Here is a 19,839-nt window from a genome sequence, read left to right as displayed (position 1 = left end):
GGGGGAAATTATTGGGTATGGTGTTGAGTGATGACCACCCCCACTAAAAAAGGTTGTGAGTGATGTAAAAATGGTTGCTGACATGACGAAACATAATTGGATATTGTGAGTGATAAAATTTTATCATTAGTGACCACCCCGCCTCCCCTTATCATATGTTGTTATCTTCCATAGTTGCGGTATACCAACATATGGTAGTTTTTATATTTATAGTTTATATTTTCATTAAAACTCTCTTCGCCAGGCTACTTGTATTGTAATCATATGGAATCTCAACTCCACTTGGAGCCATTCCATCATATATTTCCATTTCCAAACAAAGAGAATTGACACCTCATACATACTCCAAAGCATACTTCCACTTGCTATAATTTTCATGTAAAAACTCGTACGTGTTATTCGACAATGTTCATATAACGCCACCGATTAAACTCACCTCTCCACGTATGAACCTCCACCCACCATATATACGCACCACCACCACACCATAATTCACACAACCACAACACCATCTCCCACAATGGCAAAGCAAATAGTTCTCGCACTCGCTTTCGCCGCCCTTGTAGCCTTTGCTACCGCCCACACAACCATAATCACCACCACCATCGAAGACGAGAACCCGATCTCCGGACAAAGGCAATGTAGCCAACGGATACAGGGACAAAGGCTGAACCAGTGTCGCATGTTCCTCCAGCAGGGTCAGAACATTCCTCGCGAATTCGATAACCCTCAGATGGGGCGGCAGCAGCAGGAGCAGCAGCTCCTCCAGCAGTGTTGTCAAGAGCTCCAAAACATCGAAGGGCAGTGCCAATGTGAGGCGGTGAAGCAGGTGTTCCGAGAAGCCCAGCAGCAAGTACAACAGCAACAGGGACGGCAGTCTGTACCCTTCCGCGGTTCGCAGCAGACCCAACAGTTGAAGCAGAAGGCTCAGATTCTCCCTAACGTATGCAACCTTCAATCAAGACGATGTGAAATCGGAACCATCACCACCACCGTCACCGAGAGCAATATCGATATCCCCTTCCGTGACAGGCCCTTTGGCACTGGATCACAACAGTGCAGAGAAACTGAAATCCAACGACCCGTTGGTGAATGCCAAAGGTATAATATACTGTAGGAAATTCATAAACATTTCTTTAATATATTTATATAATGAAAACCTACGTATTAAATATTAATGAACTATATATGTTCTTTTATATATAAATAAAAACCCTACTATGTCCTTAGAATAATGAAAACCCTATGTATTATTAATCAACAACATATCTTCTAATGACGATTTCCAACAGGTTCGTGGAGCAGCAAATGCAGCAGTCTCCGAGGTCCACTAGACCATACCAACAGCGGCCAGGACAACAGCAGCAGCAGCAGAGAGGGCTCCAACAACAATGCTGCAACGAGCTACAAAACGTGAAGAGGGAGTGTCATTGCGAGGCAATTCAAGAAGTGGCTAGGAGAGTGATGAGGCAGCCACAGCAGCAGCAGCAGCAACGTCGTGGGCAGTTCGGTGGGCAGGAGATGGAAACCGCGAGGAGGGTGATTCAGAATCTGCCCAACCAGTGCGACTTGGAAGTCCAGCAATGCAACATCCCGTACGGGATGATGTGAAGTATGAAGGAGCTATAAATAAAGGAGTGGCATCTCTAGTCGTTGGAGGTCTTTGACTTTGAGATGCAGGGAGGGTAGTTTCTCCTTTCTAATAATAATAAGAATAATAATGACTTGATGAGCACAAATGTGTACTTATAGCTCATGTGTAATCGTTGCTTTCATGTTATTTTTGATATGTTGAATGGCACAAATGAGTGATTTAATGCCCATGAAAAATCTCAAACTTAGGTTCTTAAAGTTGATTAATGCCCAAAAAAAACTAAAAAGTGTTGAATTTAATGTCAAAATTCAATGGATAATTCTAGCCTTAGAAATAAGTTTAAAGTTTGACTACAACAAGAACCCTTAGGGTCGGACTCAGAAGCGAGTCCTCACATCATCCACTAAATAGGATTGTGGTATCTCCTTTAAACAAATACAAGTCAATTCAACCCAAATCGAAGAGGACAAGTCCACCCAAATAGAAGAGGACACTCTCCTAAAAAACTCAGTCCAATGATAAATTCTCTATGGCATCACTTTTTTTCCGGTGCTTGAAACTATAAAAACTCAGGGTCAAAATTTTTTAGTCAGGTTAGGTCATAATAATAAAAGACAATACCAAAATAAAAGTGAAAGCTATAGTATCTTAGATACAACCGATCATCACTAATTTATATCTTCTACATTTTGTCACCAATTCAAAACAAATCCTAGAGCAATCGGTTAGGTGCGTTAATTGAGTTTGGTAGTGACCAGATTTCAAAAATTTGTACGTTTTTTATTTCTTTTTTTTTCTATTAATTAATTTTTCTTATATTTTTTAGTTTAAATTACTTTATTAAATTATTAGGTAGTAACATGTGGGTAAAAAAATCGTATTTGTGTTTCATAATATCGTCTTACAACTCACAATTTTTTTGTGACTTCCAAATTTTTGCTATCCTATACGTTTCGGTTTCCATAACGTAACCGAATCAACCTCATACGCTTCTCTTTAATTATCTAGTTACATCGACTTCACAGTCGTAACCGGGTTCGCAACAACGTTGTAACGTTGGTTTTGAGGTTTGCAAATGTGCCCTTTAGCATGTTAATGTCATTGTATGGCCTCGCCGTAACACGCAAGAGGTAATTAGGGTCTTTCATTTAAAATATTTTTTTATAATTTTATAAAGCCGTAACGTGTGAAGCATAATATGGTTTTAATATGTTTTCGTATATGTACTTAAACATGTTAATGTCACTGTCTCAACGAGTGTATCGAAGTTGCAAATGGGCCATTACACGCGGTCCCGCCGCAACTTTGATTCAATCGGGTGCTTATATATGTTACATTGAATTAAATTGAATACATTGAAACACACATCTTTATATGGTTAATGCATCATATAATGCTTGGGCTAATCCATAAAATGTATGCAACCGGCCCGCAATGCATCGCCCACAGATCATATTACTAATTAAAATTAATAGCCAAACCCTAAAAACCTGTTGGTGCACTTGTGTCTGTACTTTGTCTGTATTCGGTCACGATGTAAACGATGTCCTTGTTATTGTTGTAAGTTGACCAAGTCAACCATCCTCCGGTTTGACTTGGACAACAGTTTGTAAAATGTTGTAAGATGTTCTGTGTCGAAGGATAGCTAATCGAAGGATATTGTAGATCCTTCGATGACATCGAAAGATAGGCTACGAAGGATACTGTTAGACTTCGAAGGATATGCAATCCTTCGAAGTATTTGTGGATCCTTCAACAGCTTTGTCATCGATAGATGATCCTTCGATCATCTATCGGATCCTTCGGACCAGACATCAGATGCTGGGTATATATATACCCATGCAGTGTATGTGTTAGATAGACTTAATAGAACAAACACACACCCGAGAGATAAGAAAGTTGAGAGCATTCTGTCAAAACACACACACACACACTAGAGAGTTTGCAGAACAGATTTGTGAACATTGTGCTTGTAACCGGAACCTTTCATTCGTATTAATACAAGTGGTGTTAATCGGTGAACTTTGTGTGTTTGTCTTTCTACTTGCTTCATCCCGGTTTGCTTGCTAGCTTGGATTCCGCACTCGCTAGTGGGTTAGTATAACAAGGTTTAGGTTCGTCATCCTCCGTGAAGGGACCTACAAGTGGTATCAGAGCTAAGGCTCTTTACCTTGTTTAAAACCGGGTTTTGTTCAAGTTCTTGGTGTGTTTGGACACTAGGTTTAGCACCCGTTTTGGTGGTTTTTCTTGCATCTTAAAACTGAAAAACGAGTTCTAAACCTTCGGGAGTGTTCTAGGTTGGGTTGGGTAACTTGAAAACTTGTTTTTAAGTGACTTGGTAATTTCCGGCCATATCTCCGGTCATTATTCCGGTGACTGGTTCTGGATAAGGGGTGTCCATTTTGGGTAATATTTTCAAAGTTGGTAAGAAAGTACGTCTGACCATACCTTTTGCCGAAAGTTGACTTCACCAACCCATCACCTTTCCACCAACCTGTCACATCAGTGTCAGTGTGTCAGTGGATCTCGAAAGATATCTTTCGACATCGAAAGACCATCTTTCGATCAAGGAAGGTTCGATAGATCATCATCTTTCGACCCATCCTTCGAAGTCCGAAACATATCTTTCGATCAGGGAATCTATTCGAAAGACAGTTATTCGAAAGATAAGGATATATACTCGAAAGATAGGGATCTTTCAAATAGTGAATCCTTCGAGCTTGTGAATCCTTCGAAATCATTGTTCGAGATTCAACAGTGATCATTCGAGCACTGTTGATCCTTCGAACAAGATCTGATCTTTCGTTTGTGGTCTTTCTATTATTAACAAGTTTCTGTGATTTTAGATCTTTCAAACAGGATCCTTCGGCTGTGTGATCTTTCGGAATATTCACTTAGCATTTATTTTGCTTATCAATCATGAATCCGAATTGGTGGAATCCAGCTCCCGATAGTGGAAAATATACCAGTTCTGGTTTCACTCCCTCATGGTGGGGTACACCGGCTCCGGACAGTGGAAAATACACGTCTACAAGTCTATCGCCTTCATGGGCCGAGTCTCCGGTATCGACATCTTCTCAGGGAAATCAGTGGGCATTAGTATCGAATCAAACTCCGAGCATTCAAAGTATTCTACTGAGCGAAAGCGAAACTGGAAGTTTGAATCGGCCTCCAAAGCTGATGCATTTAAACGAGTATCCGGGTTGGGCTGATAGATTCCGTACATATGTTCTGGGTCAAAATACAGAGCTGTGGATACGTTTCACCACAGATTTTGATCAAGCTATCGAGGTCGCTGCTTCATCAACTGCTAGTTTTGCCGATCTTCCAGAGGATCAAAAGAAAATATATGATCTGGAAAAGAAAGCCTACGCCATTCTCACTCAGGCATTAAGCAAAGACATCTATCATCAGTTTGTCAGCTTCAAGACTACAAAGAAGTTGTGGGACGGTTTAAAAACCAGGGGAGTAGGGAATGAAGCAACACGTCAATTGCGTCATGATCTGCTCAAGAAAGAATTCGACTGTTTCACGTGTTTAGATAAGGAGTCTTTGGGAGACATGACAAGTCGGTTTTATCATTTGCTTACTGAGTTGAATAATTTTGGTGTGACAACGACTCAAGCGGAAGTGGTGAAAAAGTTTGCTGATGCTTTGCCTCCCCAATGGAGTAGTTTCTTGGAAATCCTGAAGTATAACGGAGTGTTGAAAACTACAAATATCAACGACTTCGTGCAGCTTTTGGAAAACAAGGATCAGGAGGAAACATTAAAGGCGAAGAGAGTTCCATTGCCACAAAATCCAGAAATGTATTGTGGAACTTCCAATACTTCGTCTGCAAGAACAGGCCCACATGCTCCTTTGCAAACGGCATTTGTCACAAGCACGGATATGTATGGCAATCCGGTGCAAGTTCCTGTAAAGCCACCTCCCACCACAGACATGTATGGAAATCCAATACAACCACCTCCTCCTCCTCCTGCTCAACAACAACGTGCGTGTTATGGAGGAACATCATCTGCTGGTCAGCAAACAAAGCCAAGTACAGTACAGCTCGACACTTCAAGCTTCTCCAAAGTCAGTGTAGAAGTAGCTAAGGAACACATGGAGCTGCTTAACACTGTAGTGAGCGCGTACTGTGGGTTAATTGAAGGTCAGATTGGCAACATTAATCTGACACAAGAAGATTATCGGCAGATTGATAAGGAAGAGATGGACTTGATGGATATCAAGTGGGCCTTTGCTAGTGCTGTGAGAAGGGCAAAGGATTGGATGGAAAGTACTGGAAGAACCAGCTTGGAGAGTAAGAGAGACACCAAGTATGGGTTCGATAAACAGGCAGTGAAGTGCTTCAACTGTGGTGAACGGGGTCACTTTAAGAGAGAATGTACAAAGCCAGCTCAGCACGGGAACCAAAACCCCTTCAGAAATCAAGGCAACCAGCAGAACAGAAACAATGAGCGTACATTGGTGCCTGTCAACAACCAAACCAACCGGGCACTTGCAGTTCAGGTGGATGAAGGTTGTGACTGGTCAATCCAGTTGGGTGGTGATGCTCCCGATGGAACAGCATGTTTTGCTCAGGTTGTGAAGGAGTTAGTTCACACCAGTGGTGGAGAATCTTCTGCCAGTGGTGGTGAATCGTCTGAAGATGAAGACTCGTCTGGGTACAGCAGGAGTGTTGATGAAGAATCATCCAATTCTGGTGATGATCATGTGGGTGAGACATCAAATGCAACAATCGATGCAGATATTGATGAACTTTTGGAGGAAGCTGCAGCAGAAGCTCAAAGAAGATCTATTCTGGTGGATCAAGCTGCTTATACTTCGTCTTCTCTCCATTCAGCCTTTATGGCTAATGTCGACGGTTCATCAAGTCAGGTATGTGTCGATGAACCCACTGCTATTAACTGTGATGAATGTGATAGATTGCATGCTAGGTGTGCTGACTTAGAAGGAAACATGTCTGAGTTGCAAGCCAAACATGATGCTTTACAAGCTAGTTTGTTTGACTTGCAAGACAAACATAGTTCCTTGAGTGCTGAGTGGTGTGACTTGCAAAGCAAGCTTGAGGCTTTGCAAAAGAAATATGATGTGACATTCATCCACAATCAGAAGTTGACTGTGGATCTCTCAAAATGCACAGAAGCCAACATGTTTTATGAAAACCATGAAAAAGAATTTAAGTCAGTAATTGAGACCTTAAAGAAAGATAAAACTGAACTGACAAAAATGGTTTCAAGAAAACAAACTGATATTAATTTGTATATATCTCGCCTGGAGATTATGCAAAAAGAGATGGCTTGTGTGAAAACAGAAAGCGATGCGATCCAGCTTAAGCTAGACAGTTATTTGAGCTCTAGCTATGTGTTGGACCACATCATTGATGTTCAGAAGGAAAAGAAGGATGTCACATGCATTGGCTACAAGAAATGTCCACCACCAGTTAGACACAATTATGATGCCATGCCTGATGAAGAGGACAGGGTGTTCTTTGAACCATCTGTGCCTCTAGATGTGAAAGAGTTTGCTGCAGGACTCGGATACCAAAAGGAAGTATCCTCAGATTCAGATGTGTCAGCAGATACATTTGTAAGTGCTGAACAGAATCAAGATCCTCCAGTTGTGATTGAGGATGCTGATTCTTCTGATGATGAATCTGATGATACTGTCCCAGCAAAGTCTGATGCGGTAGCCAAGAATGAGGACATACCTCTCGAGAATCACATTCTATGTGATCCCCCTGTAAAGCCCGCTAAGACTGTTGCAACTGAGTCCTCATCTGCAGAAGAGCCGGAGAGTGTGAATTTGCTGTACACTCTTGTTGGGGATGATAAAATTTATTCAGACAAAGATTTTCCCATTAAGAATGTTAATCAATCCTTAATCTGTAAAGTCTTTGAAAACTCGACAAGTAAGTTTTTGGGAAAGACAGGACCACGTGTTACAGTTACACAGTGTCCTCCTATTCCAAAGGCTGAAATTCGAAAACAATTTGGCAACAAGAAATTACCAACAGTGCCAAAACAGCAAAATCACACCAAGCCCAAAGAAAAATCACCGGCTCAAGTCCAAAAGAAGCCGAATCAAAAGAAGAAGAAAAACGTTAACTTTGTGAAATCGACGGGAACGGATAAAATTGAGACTTTTGAAAACAAATCTAACTTAGATTTTGTCAAGAAAGCTATTATACAGAAAAGGAATGAACCAAGCAGTTCAAAACCTAGTACCTCGGGTTCACAAATTTCAACATCATCGGCTAATCGATCACATGATCCTTCGGGGTTTGTTGAACGAAGATCATGTTTTGAATGTGGAACAATTGGACATATTATTCGAAATTGTCCATATCTTCATAAGCAAAAAGAAAAGGTTGATGTTCCCCGTGACCACAATGACCGTAAGCGATCTGTTTCTGTAAAACAAGATCCCCGCCTTGAAAAAGAAAGGGAAAAGAAACAGAAACGCCAACAGGTCAAGAAGATTGAAAAAGCAATTAAAACTGATGTGGTTCAAAAACAATCTGTTGCTGTAAAACCAGACAATTCTAAAACTTCAAACAATCAAGAAGTTAAAGTTTCAAAGAAAGACACTGGTAAAACAAAACAGACCTGGAAACCAAAATCGGTTACTGAATCAGGGGGACCATCACAATTCACCAACCATCAAAGACAAGAAGTTATTGTCATTGATGAAAATGGAAGACCCAAGACCACAATGGCTTGGGTCCCCATCTCCAACTAATTCATTTGAGTTCATGTGCAGGGTGTTCCAGGAGGAACTGTCAGTAGTCATTGGATTGTTGATAGTGGGGCATCCAGGCACATGACAGGCGACATGAAGCTTCTCTACGACGTTAAATCTATTAGAGGAGGTTATGTTGCTTTTGCTGGAGATAAAGGTGGATATATAACGGGTGAAGGAATGATATCTAACGGGATTGTCAGCTTTGACAAGATCAACTTTGTGCAACAACTTGATCACAATCTTCTTAGTGTTTCTCAAATTTGTGACAAGCAATTCTCAGTACACTTTGATGCTAATGGATGTTATGTGCTGAAACCCGGCTTCAAAATTCCAAAAGAATGGATTCTCCTGTCAGCTCCAAGGATAAATGATTTGTACGTCCTTGACATGAGCCAAGCTATTACTACGTCTGCACAAGCAACTTGTTTCGTTTCCAAAGCCACAGAAAAAGACACTATCTCTTGGCACAGACGAATGGGTCACATTCACTTACGCAAAATGAATCATTTGGTTTCAAATGAATTGGTGAATGGTGTTCCCCTCAAAAATTTCCATCTTCAAGACGTCTGTGTTTCGTGCCAGAAAGGAAAGCAAACAAAGAAGAAGCACCCTACAAAGAAAATCAACACGGTGGCAGTTCCTCTTGAACGTTTGCACATGGATTTATTCGGTCCTGTCAAACACAAGAGTATTCGGGGTGATCAATACTGCCTCGTGATAACTGATGATTATTCAAGATTTTCTTGGGTAGCTTTCATGGCACACAAGAGTGAAACCTTTGGCATTATCAAAAACTTGATCATTCAGATTGAGAATTTGTATAAGTTAAAGGTTAGGCGGATACGTAGCGACAATGGTACTGAATTTAAAAATCATTCCATGACGGAGTTTTGCACTTCAAAGGGTATTCTTCATGAGTTTAGTGCAGCTTATACTCCTCAACAGAATGGTGTCGCTGAACGTAAGAACCGCACATTGATCGAGACTGCTAGGACAATGTTGGTAGAGTCGCAGTTGCCCATTCCATTCTGGACTGAAGCTGTGGCCTCTGCATGTTACACATTGAACCGAGTCCTTACAGTCAAAAGGCACAACAAGACCTGCTTTGAGCTTCTTCAAAAACGGAAACCAGATCTGTCTTATCTCGAACCGTTTGGAGCTCCATGCACAATCATCGATCCTAATGGAAAGTTTGGGGCAAAAGCAATTGACGGCTACTTTCTTGGGTATGCCACCCCTAACTTACGAGTCTGGAATCTAGAGACTAAAAGGGTCGAGGAATGGTCTGAGGTCAGAGTACAAAGGCACACTTTGCCAGTCAAATGTCCGGGTCAACCTTGGATGTTTGAGTATGATGACTTCTTCAATTCGATCAATGTTGAAGCCGTTGAAGAAAGTGCTGCGGCTAGGATGTTTTTCGAGAGTGACAATGCAACAGTTTCACCGGTGGTTCGTCCAATTCTTGTTAATCAAGAACCATCTTCTTCGGTGAACAATAATACTCTCAACAATGAGGATTTTCATGATGCAAACGAATTGAACGAATCTTCAGAGGATGATGAATTTCTTGATGCAGATCAAGAAGCCCCAACAACAGCAGTTCATGGTACTTCAGAGGGTACTCCTCCAGTGGATGCCCATAGAACAGCTGAGGCTACTGCATCATCCTCTTCGTCAATTCCGGGCCTTGATTTGGTTGTTGATCTTAATCTTAACAACCTGGGTATAAATATTCCAGTTCCAGATAATCCAGAAACAAGGATTCATAATACCCATCCTCAACAAAACATCATTGGAAATGTGCAAAGTGGCGTTCAAACAAGAAACATGTTGCGAAACAACAACAATGCAGGCTTGTATGCGGCTATTCGAGAATCCGGGCAACAAAACGATTGGTCTTTCGCGTGTTATGTCTCACAGGAAGAACCAAGAACGTGGAAAGAAGCCTTGAAAGATAACGCTTGGGTTGAAGCAATGCAGGAAGAACTGCAACAATTCCAGAAGCTGGGTGTCTGGAAACTCGTAGAGAAACCTGCTGGATACAAGAAGATTGGTACCCGTTGGGTTTTCAAATGCAAAAAGGATGACCGTGGAGTTGTTATCCGAAACAAAGCACGTTTAGTCGTTCAAGGTTTTCGTCAGATTGAAGGAATCGACTACAACGAAGTGTATGCACCAGTGGCACGTCTCGAAGCAATTCGAATCTTTCTAGCCTATGCGTCCTTCAAAGGATTCAAGGTTTATCAGATGGACGTGAAAAGTGCATTTTTACATGGTGTGGTTGAAGAAGAGGTATATGTCGAACAGCCTCCAGGTTTTGAAGATCCTATCCATCCCGATCGGGTTTGGTTGCTCAACAAAGCTCTCTATGGTCTTCATCAAGCACCGCGAGCTTGGTATGCAACCTTATCACACTATCTGCTGGAGAACGGTTTTCGAAGAGGTCTTATCGACTGTACTCTTTTCATCAAAGAACAAGATGGAGATCTTCTACTGGTACAGGTATACGTTGATGATATTATTTTTGGTTCTACTAATGATGTCTTGTGTAGGAATTTCGAGCGCATTATGCAGGATAAATTCGAGATGAGTGCTATGGGGGAAATGACCTTCTTCTTGGGCCTACAAGTACAACAAACAGAGTCTGGGATATTCATCCATCAGACTAAATATGTTGGTGACATCTTGAGTCGGTTCCAGATGTCTGATGCAACGCCCATTGGTACCCCATTGCCAACAAATCACGGAATTACTCCTGACTTGAAGGGTGAAGCTGTTAGCCCCTCAAACTACCGCGCAATGATCGGATCTCTTATGTACCTCACAGCATCAAGACCAGACATAATGTACCCAACGTGCCTGCTTGCCAGATATCAAGTTAATCCGAAGGCCTCACATCTTGCAGCTGTTAAAAGGATTTTTCGTTATTTGAAGGCGTACCCTGACACCGGTCTGTGGTACCCTAGGGATAATAACTTTGAATTGGTAGCTTTCAGTGATTCTGATTTTGGCGGATGCAAAATCGACGGCAAATCCACAACGGCTGGATGTCAGTTTTTAGGAAATCGCCTAGTCACATGGCAGTGCAAGAAGCAGACGTGCGTTGCTACATCAACATGCGAAGCTGAATACATTGCTGCCTCAAGTTGTTGCTCCCAAGTTCTTTGGATCCAACAACAAATGCGGGACTACGGTTTTGAATTCCTAACTACTCCTATTTACGTTGATAATTCTGCTGCTTTAGATATCACTAGAAATCCTGTGCAGCACTCAAAGACCAAACACATCGAAATCAAATATCACTTCATACGTGATTGCTTTGAGAAAAGGCTAATCGATGTTGTTAAGGTCCACACCGATGACCAACGTGCCGACCTTTTTACCAAAGCTTTTGACAAATCAAGATTTGACTTCTTATTATTGGTAAACGGCATTAAGGTCAAGCAAAAGTAAAACCAACATCGGAAAATCATTTTTGTAAATATCTTTGTGTTTTAAATTTGTCTTAGTTTATTGATTTTAGGGGGAGTAAATCGAAAAATCTGAAAATCCAAAAACATCGAAAAATTTCAAAAACACAAAAACAATAGAAAAACAAAAATGAGTTTCCTGGCGAGCAAAAGAGAAAATGATAGTACATCAGTGGTCTATCCAAACCTCTTTAAACCTTAAATGAAAAACGATAAGCAGCTCTATATAAGATGTATCGGTAGGCTCACAATCATTTTAAAGTGTGCAGGGTGATATAAATCTTAAATCGACTGAAGACCAGGTGGGAACCATTCATTGGCATATGGTCTTAGTACCGAAATTTCGTTTGATAGATTGCCGAGGTTCTGAGATATTCGGTCTTTATGCTGCTTATCATCTGGGTATCATGGTTGTATCTTTTACCGAAAAATAACGGGGACGCAAGTCTAGATCTTCCATGATACTATACATACGTGTACATATTACATATTACATACTGCATTCGACCTCAATAAGTGATAAACAATCACATGTCCAAATCAAATAAGTGATAAAATATCACATTTATCCGGGAGTAAAGTTCGTCTCTCTGCTGTACGAAAGTACTGACCTGTTCACGGACTTGCTCCTGTGCCCTCATGCATACGAAAATCAAGTTCCTCATCAATAAGTGATTATATCACATAGGGCTTGTTTCCAAATCAAAATAAGTGAGAATCTCACATCATATACGGTCAAACAGATGATAATCGGTATACTCACCGGTAAGATGAATTCTCGTGCATACCTTGATACGGGAATGTGTCGTGATGTGGATGAACACCGGTCGGTAAGTATAAAGCATACCTTAACGTATCCCCTCGCCATGATTACATCTGATAAGTTGAGCTTAAGTGGACAACAATACCGATAATTGTTATAGGATGCTTATCTTAACGTTAACTAACTGAACAACAAGAGCGTTTTGGCATGACCGTACACTGATATGATTCTCTTACCCTCGAAACTCGCAAAAAGAATGTCTGTATATATTTATTTACTGCTTTCAGTCTTTACATTTGAAAAATTCAAAAATACCAAAAAGATTTTATTTCTACTTTATTTTCGATCGTACGATGTTGGAACTCGAGTCTTCGTTACCTGAAACCTGAACGAAAACCGAATTGACTAAATCTTCATAAACGGTCGAAATTTGCAGATTTTGAAAGTTAGAATTTAAAATTGATAAATTTATTAAACTTTCAAACTGTCGGACGGTGTTTGATTGAAACATGGTCATACGTGTGTCACTTGTTTATGTTAACTATATTCCAAGCAGTTGTTCTCATTACGCGTTTAGATTTCTTGCATGTGCAGATTCTAAAGGCTAGGAGAACATGGTCGATGACAAAGCTTCGGAATGAAGACACGACATGAAGGCACTCAAAGGATGAAGATGATCGAGTTGCCGCTGACCATCATCAACACCACAAGGATCTCACTTCATAAAGATCAAGTTTTTCACGAGCATAACTCAAGGGGGAGCTTATGTTAAGAGGGAGTTTGTTAACACACTTCCTACATGATACGGGTAGTTTGTTGATACACTCTCTGCTTTCAAGACGTGAAGACTTTGAAGATCCTCCGACAATGAAGACTTGAAAGGACATCAGAATTTTTGAGAACTCGAAGACCAAAGACCATCGAAGTTCGAGACAAAGCTACAGCCAAGGGGGAGTTTGTTGGTGCACTTGTGTCTGTACTTTGTCTGTATTCGGTCACGATGTAAACGATGTCCTTGTTATTGTTGTAAGTTGACCAAGTCAACCATCCTCCGGTTTGACTTGGACAACAGTTTGTAAAATGTTGTAAGATGTTCTGTGTCGAAGGATAGCTAATCGAAGGATATTGTAGATCCTTCGATGACATCGAAAGATAGGCTACGAAGGATACTGTTAGACTTCGAAGGATATGCAATCCTTCGAAGTATTTGTGGATCCTTCGACAGCTTTGTCATCGATAGATGATCCTTCGATCATCTATCGGATCCTTCGGACCAGACATCAGATGCTGGGTATATATATACCCATGCAGTGTATGTGTTAGATAGACTTAATAGAACAAACACACACCCGAGAGATAAGAAAGTTGAGAGCATTCTGTCAAAACACACACACACACACTAGAGAGTTTGCAGAACAGATTTGTGAACATTGTGCTTGTAACCGGAACCTTTCATTCGTATTAATACAAGTGGTGTTAATCGGTGAACTTTGTGTGTTTGTCTTTCTACTTGCTTCATCCCGGTTTGCTTGCTAGCTTGGATTCCGCACTCGCTAGTGGGTTAGTATAACAAGGTTTAGGTTCGTCATCCTCCGTGAAGGGACCTACAAAACCTTACCCATCAACTATTAACAAAAAATAATATCATTGATATTTAAATCTACAATCACATAAAGAAATCTAATTACAACCAAGTGTACAAACACAAACACAAAAGAAAATCTAATTTCAATTTCAAGCTTTAAGAATAATTAAAAATTAGTAAAAAAAAAAAGTAAGAAACTAACTTTTACTCATGTTTCAAGCTTTAATCGACTTATCGCTTGATTCCACGGTGAATTTCATCCCTTGTTCAAATGCTCAATCAACTCCACGTTTGATCGACTACAGTCCTAGTAGTTGACTGTCAATTGTCATTATAAAATTTCAACCCTTTGAACGGCTTTTTTACATTAGGTTAATAATTAAGAGAATTGAGCAATGAGTTATTGGTAAATAAACAAAATTGGTTTTGAATTTATTAATAAGGACTATGTTTAAATTGGAACTAGTGGGTAACTCCAGCATTGTGGGTGTGCTGGTCGTAAAGACGTGTCAAGTAGTAAATAAACGACGACCAAAACCGTGAAAAATAGTAAAACAAAAACGTGAATTTTTTACGGTCACGTGAAGTAAAGACAAACACAACCTTATACCATAACCTGGTGTAAACATAAAAATACTCAAATTTGTTTTGATCACAAAATAGACAAAACTTGAACGACCAAAAATATAATATATAAACCTAAGGGGTTGAAATGAAAAAAATATATATACTTGCCAAAAAGTGTTAATTACATAGTTAGTCCCTATGGTTTGTACAAAATAACATACTTAGGTACTAATAGTTTAAAATCACCTTCTAGGGTATTAACTTTTCATTTTGTAACGTTTGGATGTATTAACTTCTAGGGTATTAACATAGTTAGTCCATGTGGTTTGCACAAAATAACATACTTAGCTACTAATAGAATGTGATTTTAAACATACAAATAACATTAATACCTCCAAACGTTACAAAATGAAAAGCTAATACCCTAGAATGTGATTTTAAACTATTAGTACCTAAATATGTTACTTTAGACAAACCATAGGGACTAACTATGTAATTAACTCTGCCAAAAAAAATAACTAAATAAAGGAAAAAAACCGATTCATTGTTCCTAACATGCTACTTGAATTGTATATATACAGTAATTAGGAAATTGGGCTTCATTATTAAAATATATTTTTGTTTGGTAAAACATTTATGTATTTATTTTATTTTTGTAAAAGTAGATATATAACTTTTTCAAATAAGTTTAATTTTTTTTTTCATAAAATCAGTGGTGTTAATCATAAAAAAGAAAAAAAAGATTGGTGTCGTGCAGAATTTTACAATTATACATACTTATATAAACGTGAAAAAAATGATGTCTACTGACACCGTATATGTGGTTCCGCTCATGAATTTAACCCACAACCTTAATATTTTTTAAATTAAATAAATTAATCATTTAATTAGTAACAAATTTTCATTGATTAAATAAAAATCATTACAATAATTAAAAGTAAAAAACATAAATTAACTTGATAAATTAACTTGAAATAAAATATAAAGAACCTAAAATTTTCCTGGGAAACAACATTTTTTCGATATTTAACCTTTACCTTCTACACAAAAACTCATGGTGAAGTATAGAGAGGTGCACATTATATCCAGTCAGATTGAAACACATTTAAAGTCCGGGCTAAATTTAGACGGCGACTAGGATTTAACCCGTCATTTTTAGCCACAGGTTGAATTTAGTCTACGTTTTAATCGGTTGGCTAAAGTTTGCCAGCGCTTTTTCATTCATCGGCTAATTTAGTCTAGTACACTTTTCATTTGCTGAGTGAATATAGCTCGCACTTTACACGTGTCTTTTTTATTGAATTTTTAGGCCCAGTGTACTTTGGGCTAACTAAACTCCAGCCCTCTTTGTCGGTGGATCCTACTTGGCATCTCTAATTGACTATTTTAGGTTTGTCTATAAAGTACAATAGTTAGTTGTAGCGATTTAACTAATAGATTAAATAAAAGAAAAAAGAAAAAGAAAACACGAATAAGTCCGATCAAATCCAAGCACCCCTTGGCTCCACTCCTTCTTTGACGCTAGCCATTCCAATGGCTGAAGCACTATTGGTACCCCAACTCATTTGCCCGTAATGGAATAACTAAAATCATGGTAGTGGTGTGAAGGCTTTAACTCCTGTACTACACATGATCTATGATCTAATGTACTAACATGTATACTAGAGTCTTTAATGAGATCTTTATTGGTTTACCTTTAGTTTCTTTGCTTTTGGTTTAGCTATAGTTCTGATGTGTGCCTTATTCGGTACCCACGTAGCATGCCTGCTCCATTATCTTTTATTTGCATGTTTCTTTTTTAATCACTTGTTATGTATGTTGTTGGTTATTAGAATATTAGTGGCTAGTTAATTTTAGTTAGTAGAAGAGTGGGTTAGTTTCTTATGGTTTTGTAAGACTATTTATATTCTCTTCAAGTATCTATTTTATTATGAATGAAAAATGATAAATTGAATCTCTTTCAAAAGTCTATCAATTCTCTCTAGCTTCTATCTTTTTTCTTTGGATCAATTGGTTAATGATTAGGTTCGTAACAATTGGCATCAGAGCCGTCGTGATCCCCCTTCAGACCTATGGTTGCTCAAACTCTATCCAAACACGAGTTGTTCGATCGAATCGAGTCAAGTATTGCTCGGATGATCGTTATTCTCAAGAACCGACCTCGGTTACCACCATCAATTTCCGCCACCACACCAACAGCCATGTCACCCGTTTCCACCACACCGCCGACATATACACCCATGTCAACACCAAAATCCACCACCTTCGGCCAACCTCCCGCCGCACCGAAACCATCCCCGCTACGAGTACCGAAAACCACACCAACACGACCATCCTTACCGAAACCGTTTGCGTCAAGACCCAACCCAACACCAACACTAGCATTAACACTATGTCCTAATTGGAACATGGGTTTCACAAAGACTGCCTGGGAGATGAGTATAACATGCATGCCACAATTTCACTAGAGTTCGAAGTGGTACAAAGAAGACTCAATCGAAAGTGTAGCCAAACAACGTGAGTGGCGACCACCTTGGCACCCATCACGTCAGTACATAGAGACCGCTCCTAACGTCGTTGTACGCCTCGAAAGGCGACCGCCGTGGAATTCGCTCATGTTGCATCGGGATTGTTAACCTTGTGGACAAGGTTCTTTCAAAGGGGATAGAATGATGTGTACCTGTAACACCCCAAAAATGGGTTTGGTAATTTAAACCCGGGTAATATAAAAGAATGGGTAAAAATACTGTTAGGAGTAAAAGTGAACCCGTAAATGAATATTTACTAGGGATAATTAACCTAGTTGAATATTAGTATCGTTGGTGTTAAACGAAGGGTTGTAGCCTTATTTAATTAAAACGAAACATGAGGGACCAAAGTGAACAACTTGAAAGTTGTTCTATTAAAAGAAAACAACACACACACAGACACACACATCGTGTGTGTGTGTGTGTTTTCGTGAACGAGCAGGAAGGCTCCCATGGAGCCAAAACCCTAAACTTCATCAAGTTCTTCAAATTGAAAGACTAAACGAAGCCCAAATTCACAACCGAACATAAATTAACGATCACCTTCACAAGGGGATCACAAGGTATGTCTTAAAACTCAGATTTGATGATCTTGTTTGAAGTGGGTTATGATCAATCCATGAAATTGTATGAATTTAAGCATGTAGAGGTGTTAGAAACACCAAATAGAACTTGTGATATGAATAATTTCAAGTAATTGGGTGATTTAGAATAAAACCCATTGCATGAGTGTGAAGATGATGATCATGATGAACTTGAAGATGTTACAGTGTGATCTTGTGATGTATAGAGTATTGTATGATAGGCTAAGATAGATAAACTTGATGTAGAATTCATGATTATGAGATTTTGCTTGAATGTAATGGTTCATAAGATGAAATAAGGAAGAACATGCTTAAAGCACTTGTACATTATGCTTAGAAAGTGATACGCGCACCAGGTGTTTGATGAAATGCTTAAGAGAAATGATAATTGAGATTGTATGCTAATAATGAATAAATGTATGTAGTATGTGATGATGATGTATTAGACATTAGATTTGTATAAGGAATGTGTTTTGAATGAATTACAAGTGGGAAATTAGTTTGATAACATGATATGGCTAGAAACCTTCATTAAAAGATATGTATGCTCATGTATGCTAATCATATTATGATGAATGTGATAGCATGTACGGATATGAGTCATGTCAACATGGACACAAGCATGGAAGGGCAACGGGCCAAAAATAAACACGGAAGTTATGCTTGAACTCGGACGCACGAGGTAAGTGAATCCCGAACTTACACTTTGGATGTAAAATGTATTGTAGTATAATGATTATTGTGAATCATGTGGGAAAGTATGATACAATGGAAGTGATAAGGTAAGTTTACGGTAAATGTGTCGAAAATGGTTAAGAAATAGTTTCTATTAAGTATAGGTAAGAAAGAAGCTTACATGATGGTATTATGCATAAAGATGAAATAAGTAGTTATACGCGTAAGTATGGGTTAGTTTGTAAGTAAGTAATTGGGAATCATAGGAGAGTATGACTATAAACTCGTAAGTATGGAGAATTACGTGTATGCAAATTACATGTATAGACGTGTGTGTTTAGGATTGTAAGTAATATTGTGTAGAATGTAAGTTGTAAGCACAGGTACAAATAGAAAGGGTATGTATGCATGAATTGGAATTTAGTTATATGTACAAATGAATGAGACTTGTTATGCATATACATGGATATGTTCGTACGAATGAAATCTAATGATGCTAACCGTTTTCCTATTTAGAATGAAATAAGGAATGCAGGTATACTAGTGTTGGAAGTTGAAGGTAGGCGCCGAAATCCAATGCGGGTGGTTTAAACGGATGGATGAATGGACTAACATAAGCGAAAGCATGATATGTTAACGCCTAATTATGCATGTTTAAATTATATATATGATGACACCGGTTGCTAATGATGTGATTGTACTTGGTGTCTGCAGGTTGTACAGAACGGTGGATTCTCATCATGAAGTGTAAAAGGTTGAAGATCGAGTCAAGCGATGGATTGTACATGTGGGTGCATGGTCACGAAATTTAATAGTACTATGTCCGATTTTTATAAATTTTTAGAAAGCATTAATGTATTTAATGTAAAAGAGTGATTTAATGTAATTCTAAGTATGTTAGAATGAATATGATGAAAGAAAATTTTTCAGTTCGTATTTCCGCTGCAACTTTTGGTTAAAGCGTTTTAGGGCGTTACAGTACCTCATCCACATATATATTTACTTATGAGACACCATGCACAAAAAAATGAAATGTGTGTCATGGTAGTTGCTAGAATCATGCATATTAGTTACTTGTTTTATTTATTTATCTTACTGCATAGTGGGTTAGTGACTTAGTGGGAGTAGTGGGTTGGATGGTTACAATTGTTAAGTATTATTTAAATGAGTTTGTATCTCCATTTTATTTTATGAATGAAAATGTTGATTTAGTCTAATTCTCTCTAAATATTCTATCAAGTTTCTCTCTATTTTCTTAGGACCATTTGATATACGATTCGGTTCGTATCAATTGGTATCAGAGCCGTTGTGTCCCCCTTCGGACCT

At 38.9% G+C, this 19,839-nt stretch overlaps 1 protein-coding gene across 1 annotated transcript; it reads left to right on the top strand.

The window, feature by feature from the left end:
- Window positions 1-486: 486 nt before the first annotated feature.
- On the top strand, window positions 487-1,790 carry LOC110889962 (2S seed storage protein-like). Its single transcript, XM_022137529.2, has 2 exons — window positions 487-1,101; window positions 1,293-1,790. Exons 1-2 carry the CDS (start codon window positions 521-523, stop codon window positions 1,609-1,611), a joined length of 900 nt encoding a protein of 299 aa, XP_021993221.1. The 5' UTR covers window positions 487-520; the 3' UTR covers window positions 1,612-1,790.
- Window positions 1,791-19,839: the final 18,049 nt, after the last annotated feature.

The sequence above is a fragment of the Helianthus annuus genome, chromosome 11 (assembly GCF_002127325.2).
Source record: "Helianthus annuus cultivar XRQ/B chromosome 11, HanXRQr2.0-SUNRISE, whole genome shotgun sequence".
In the NCBI taxonomy this organism is placed as follows: Eukaryota; Viridiplantae; Streptophyta; class Magnoliopsida; order Asterales; family Asteraceae; genus Helianthus; species Helianthus annuus.
The sequence above is the reverse complement of the archived record's forward strand: the minus strand, read 5'-3'. Positions and strand labels throughout refer to the sequence as shown.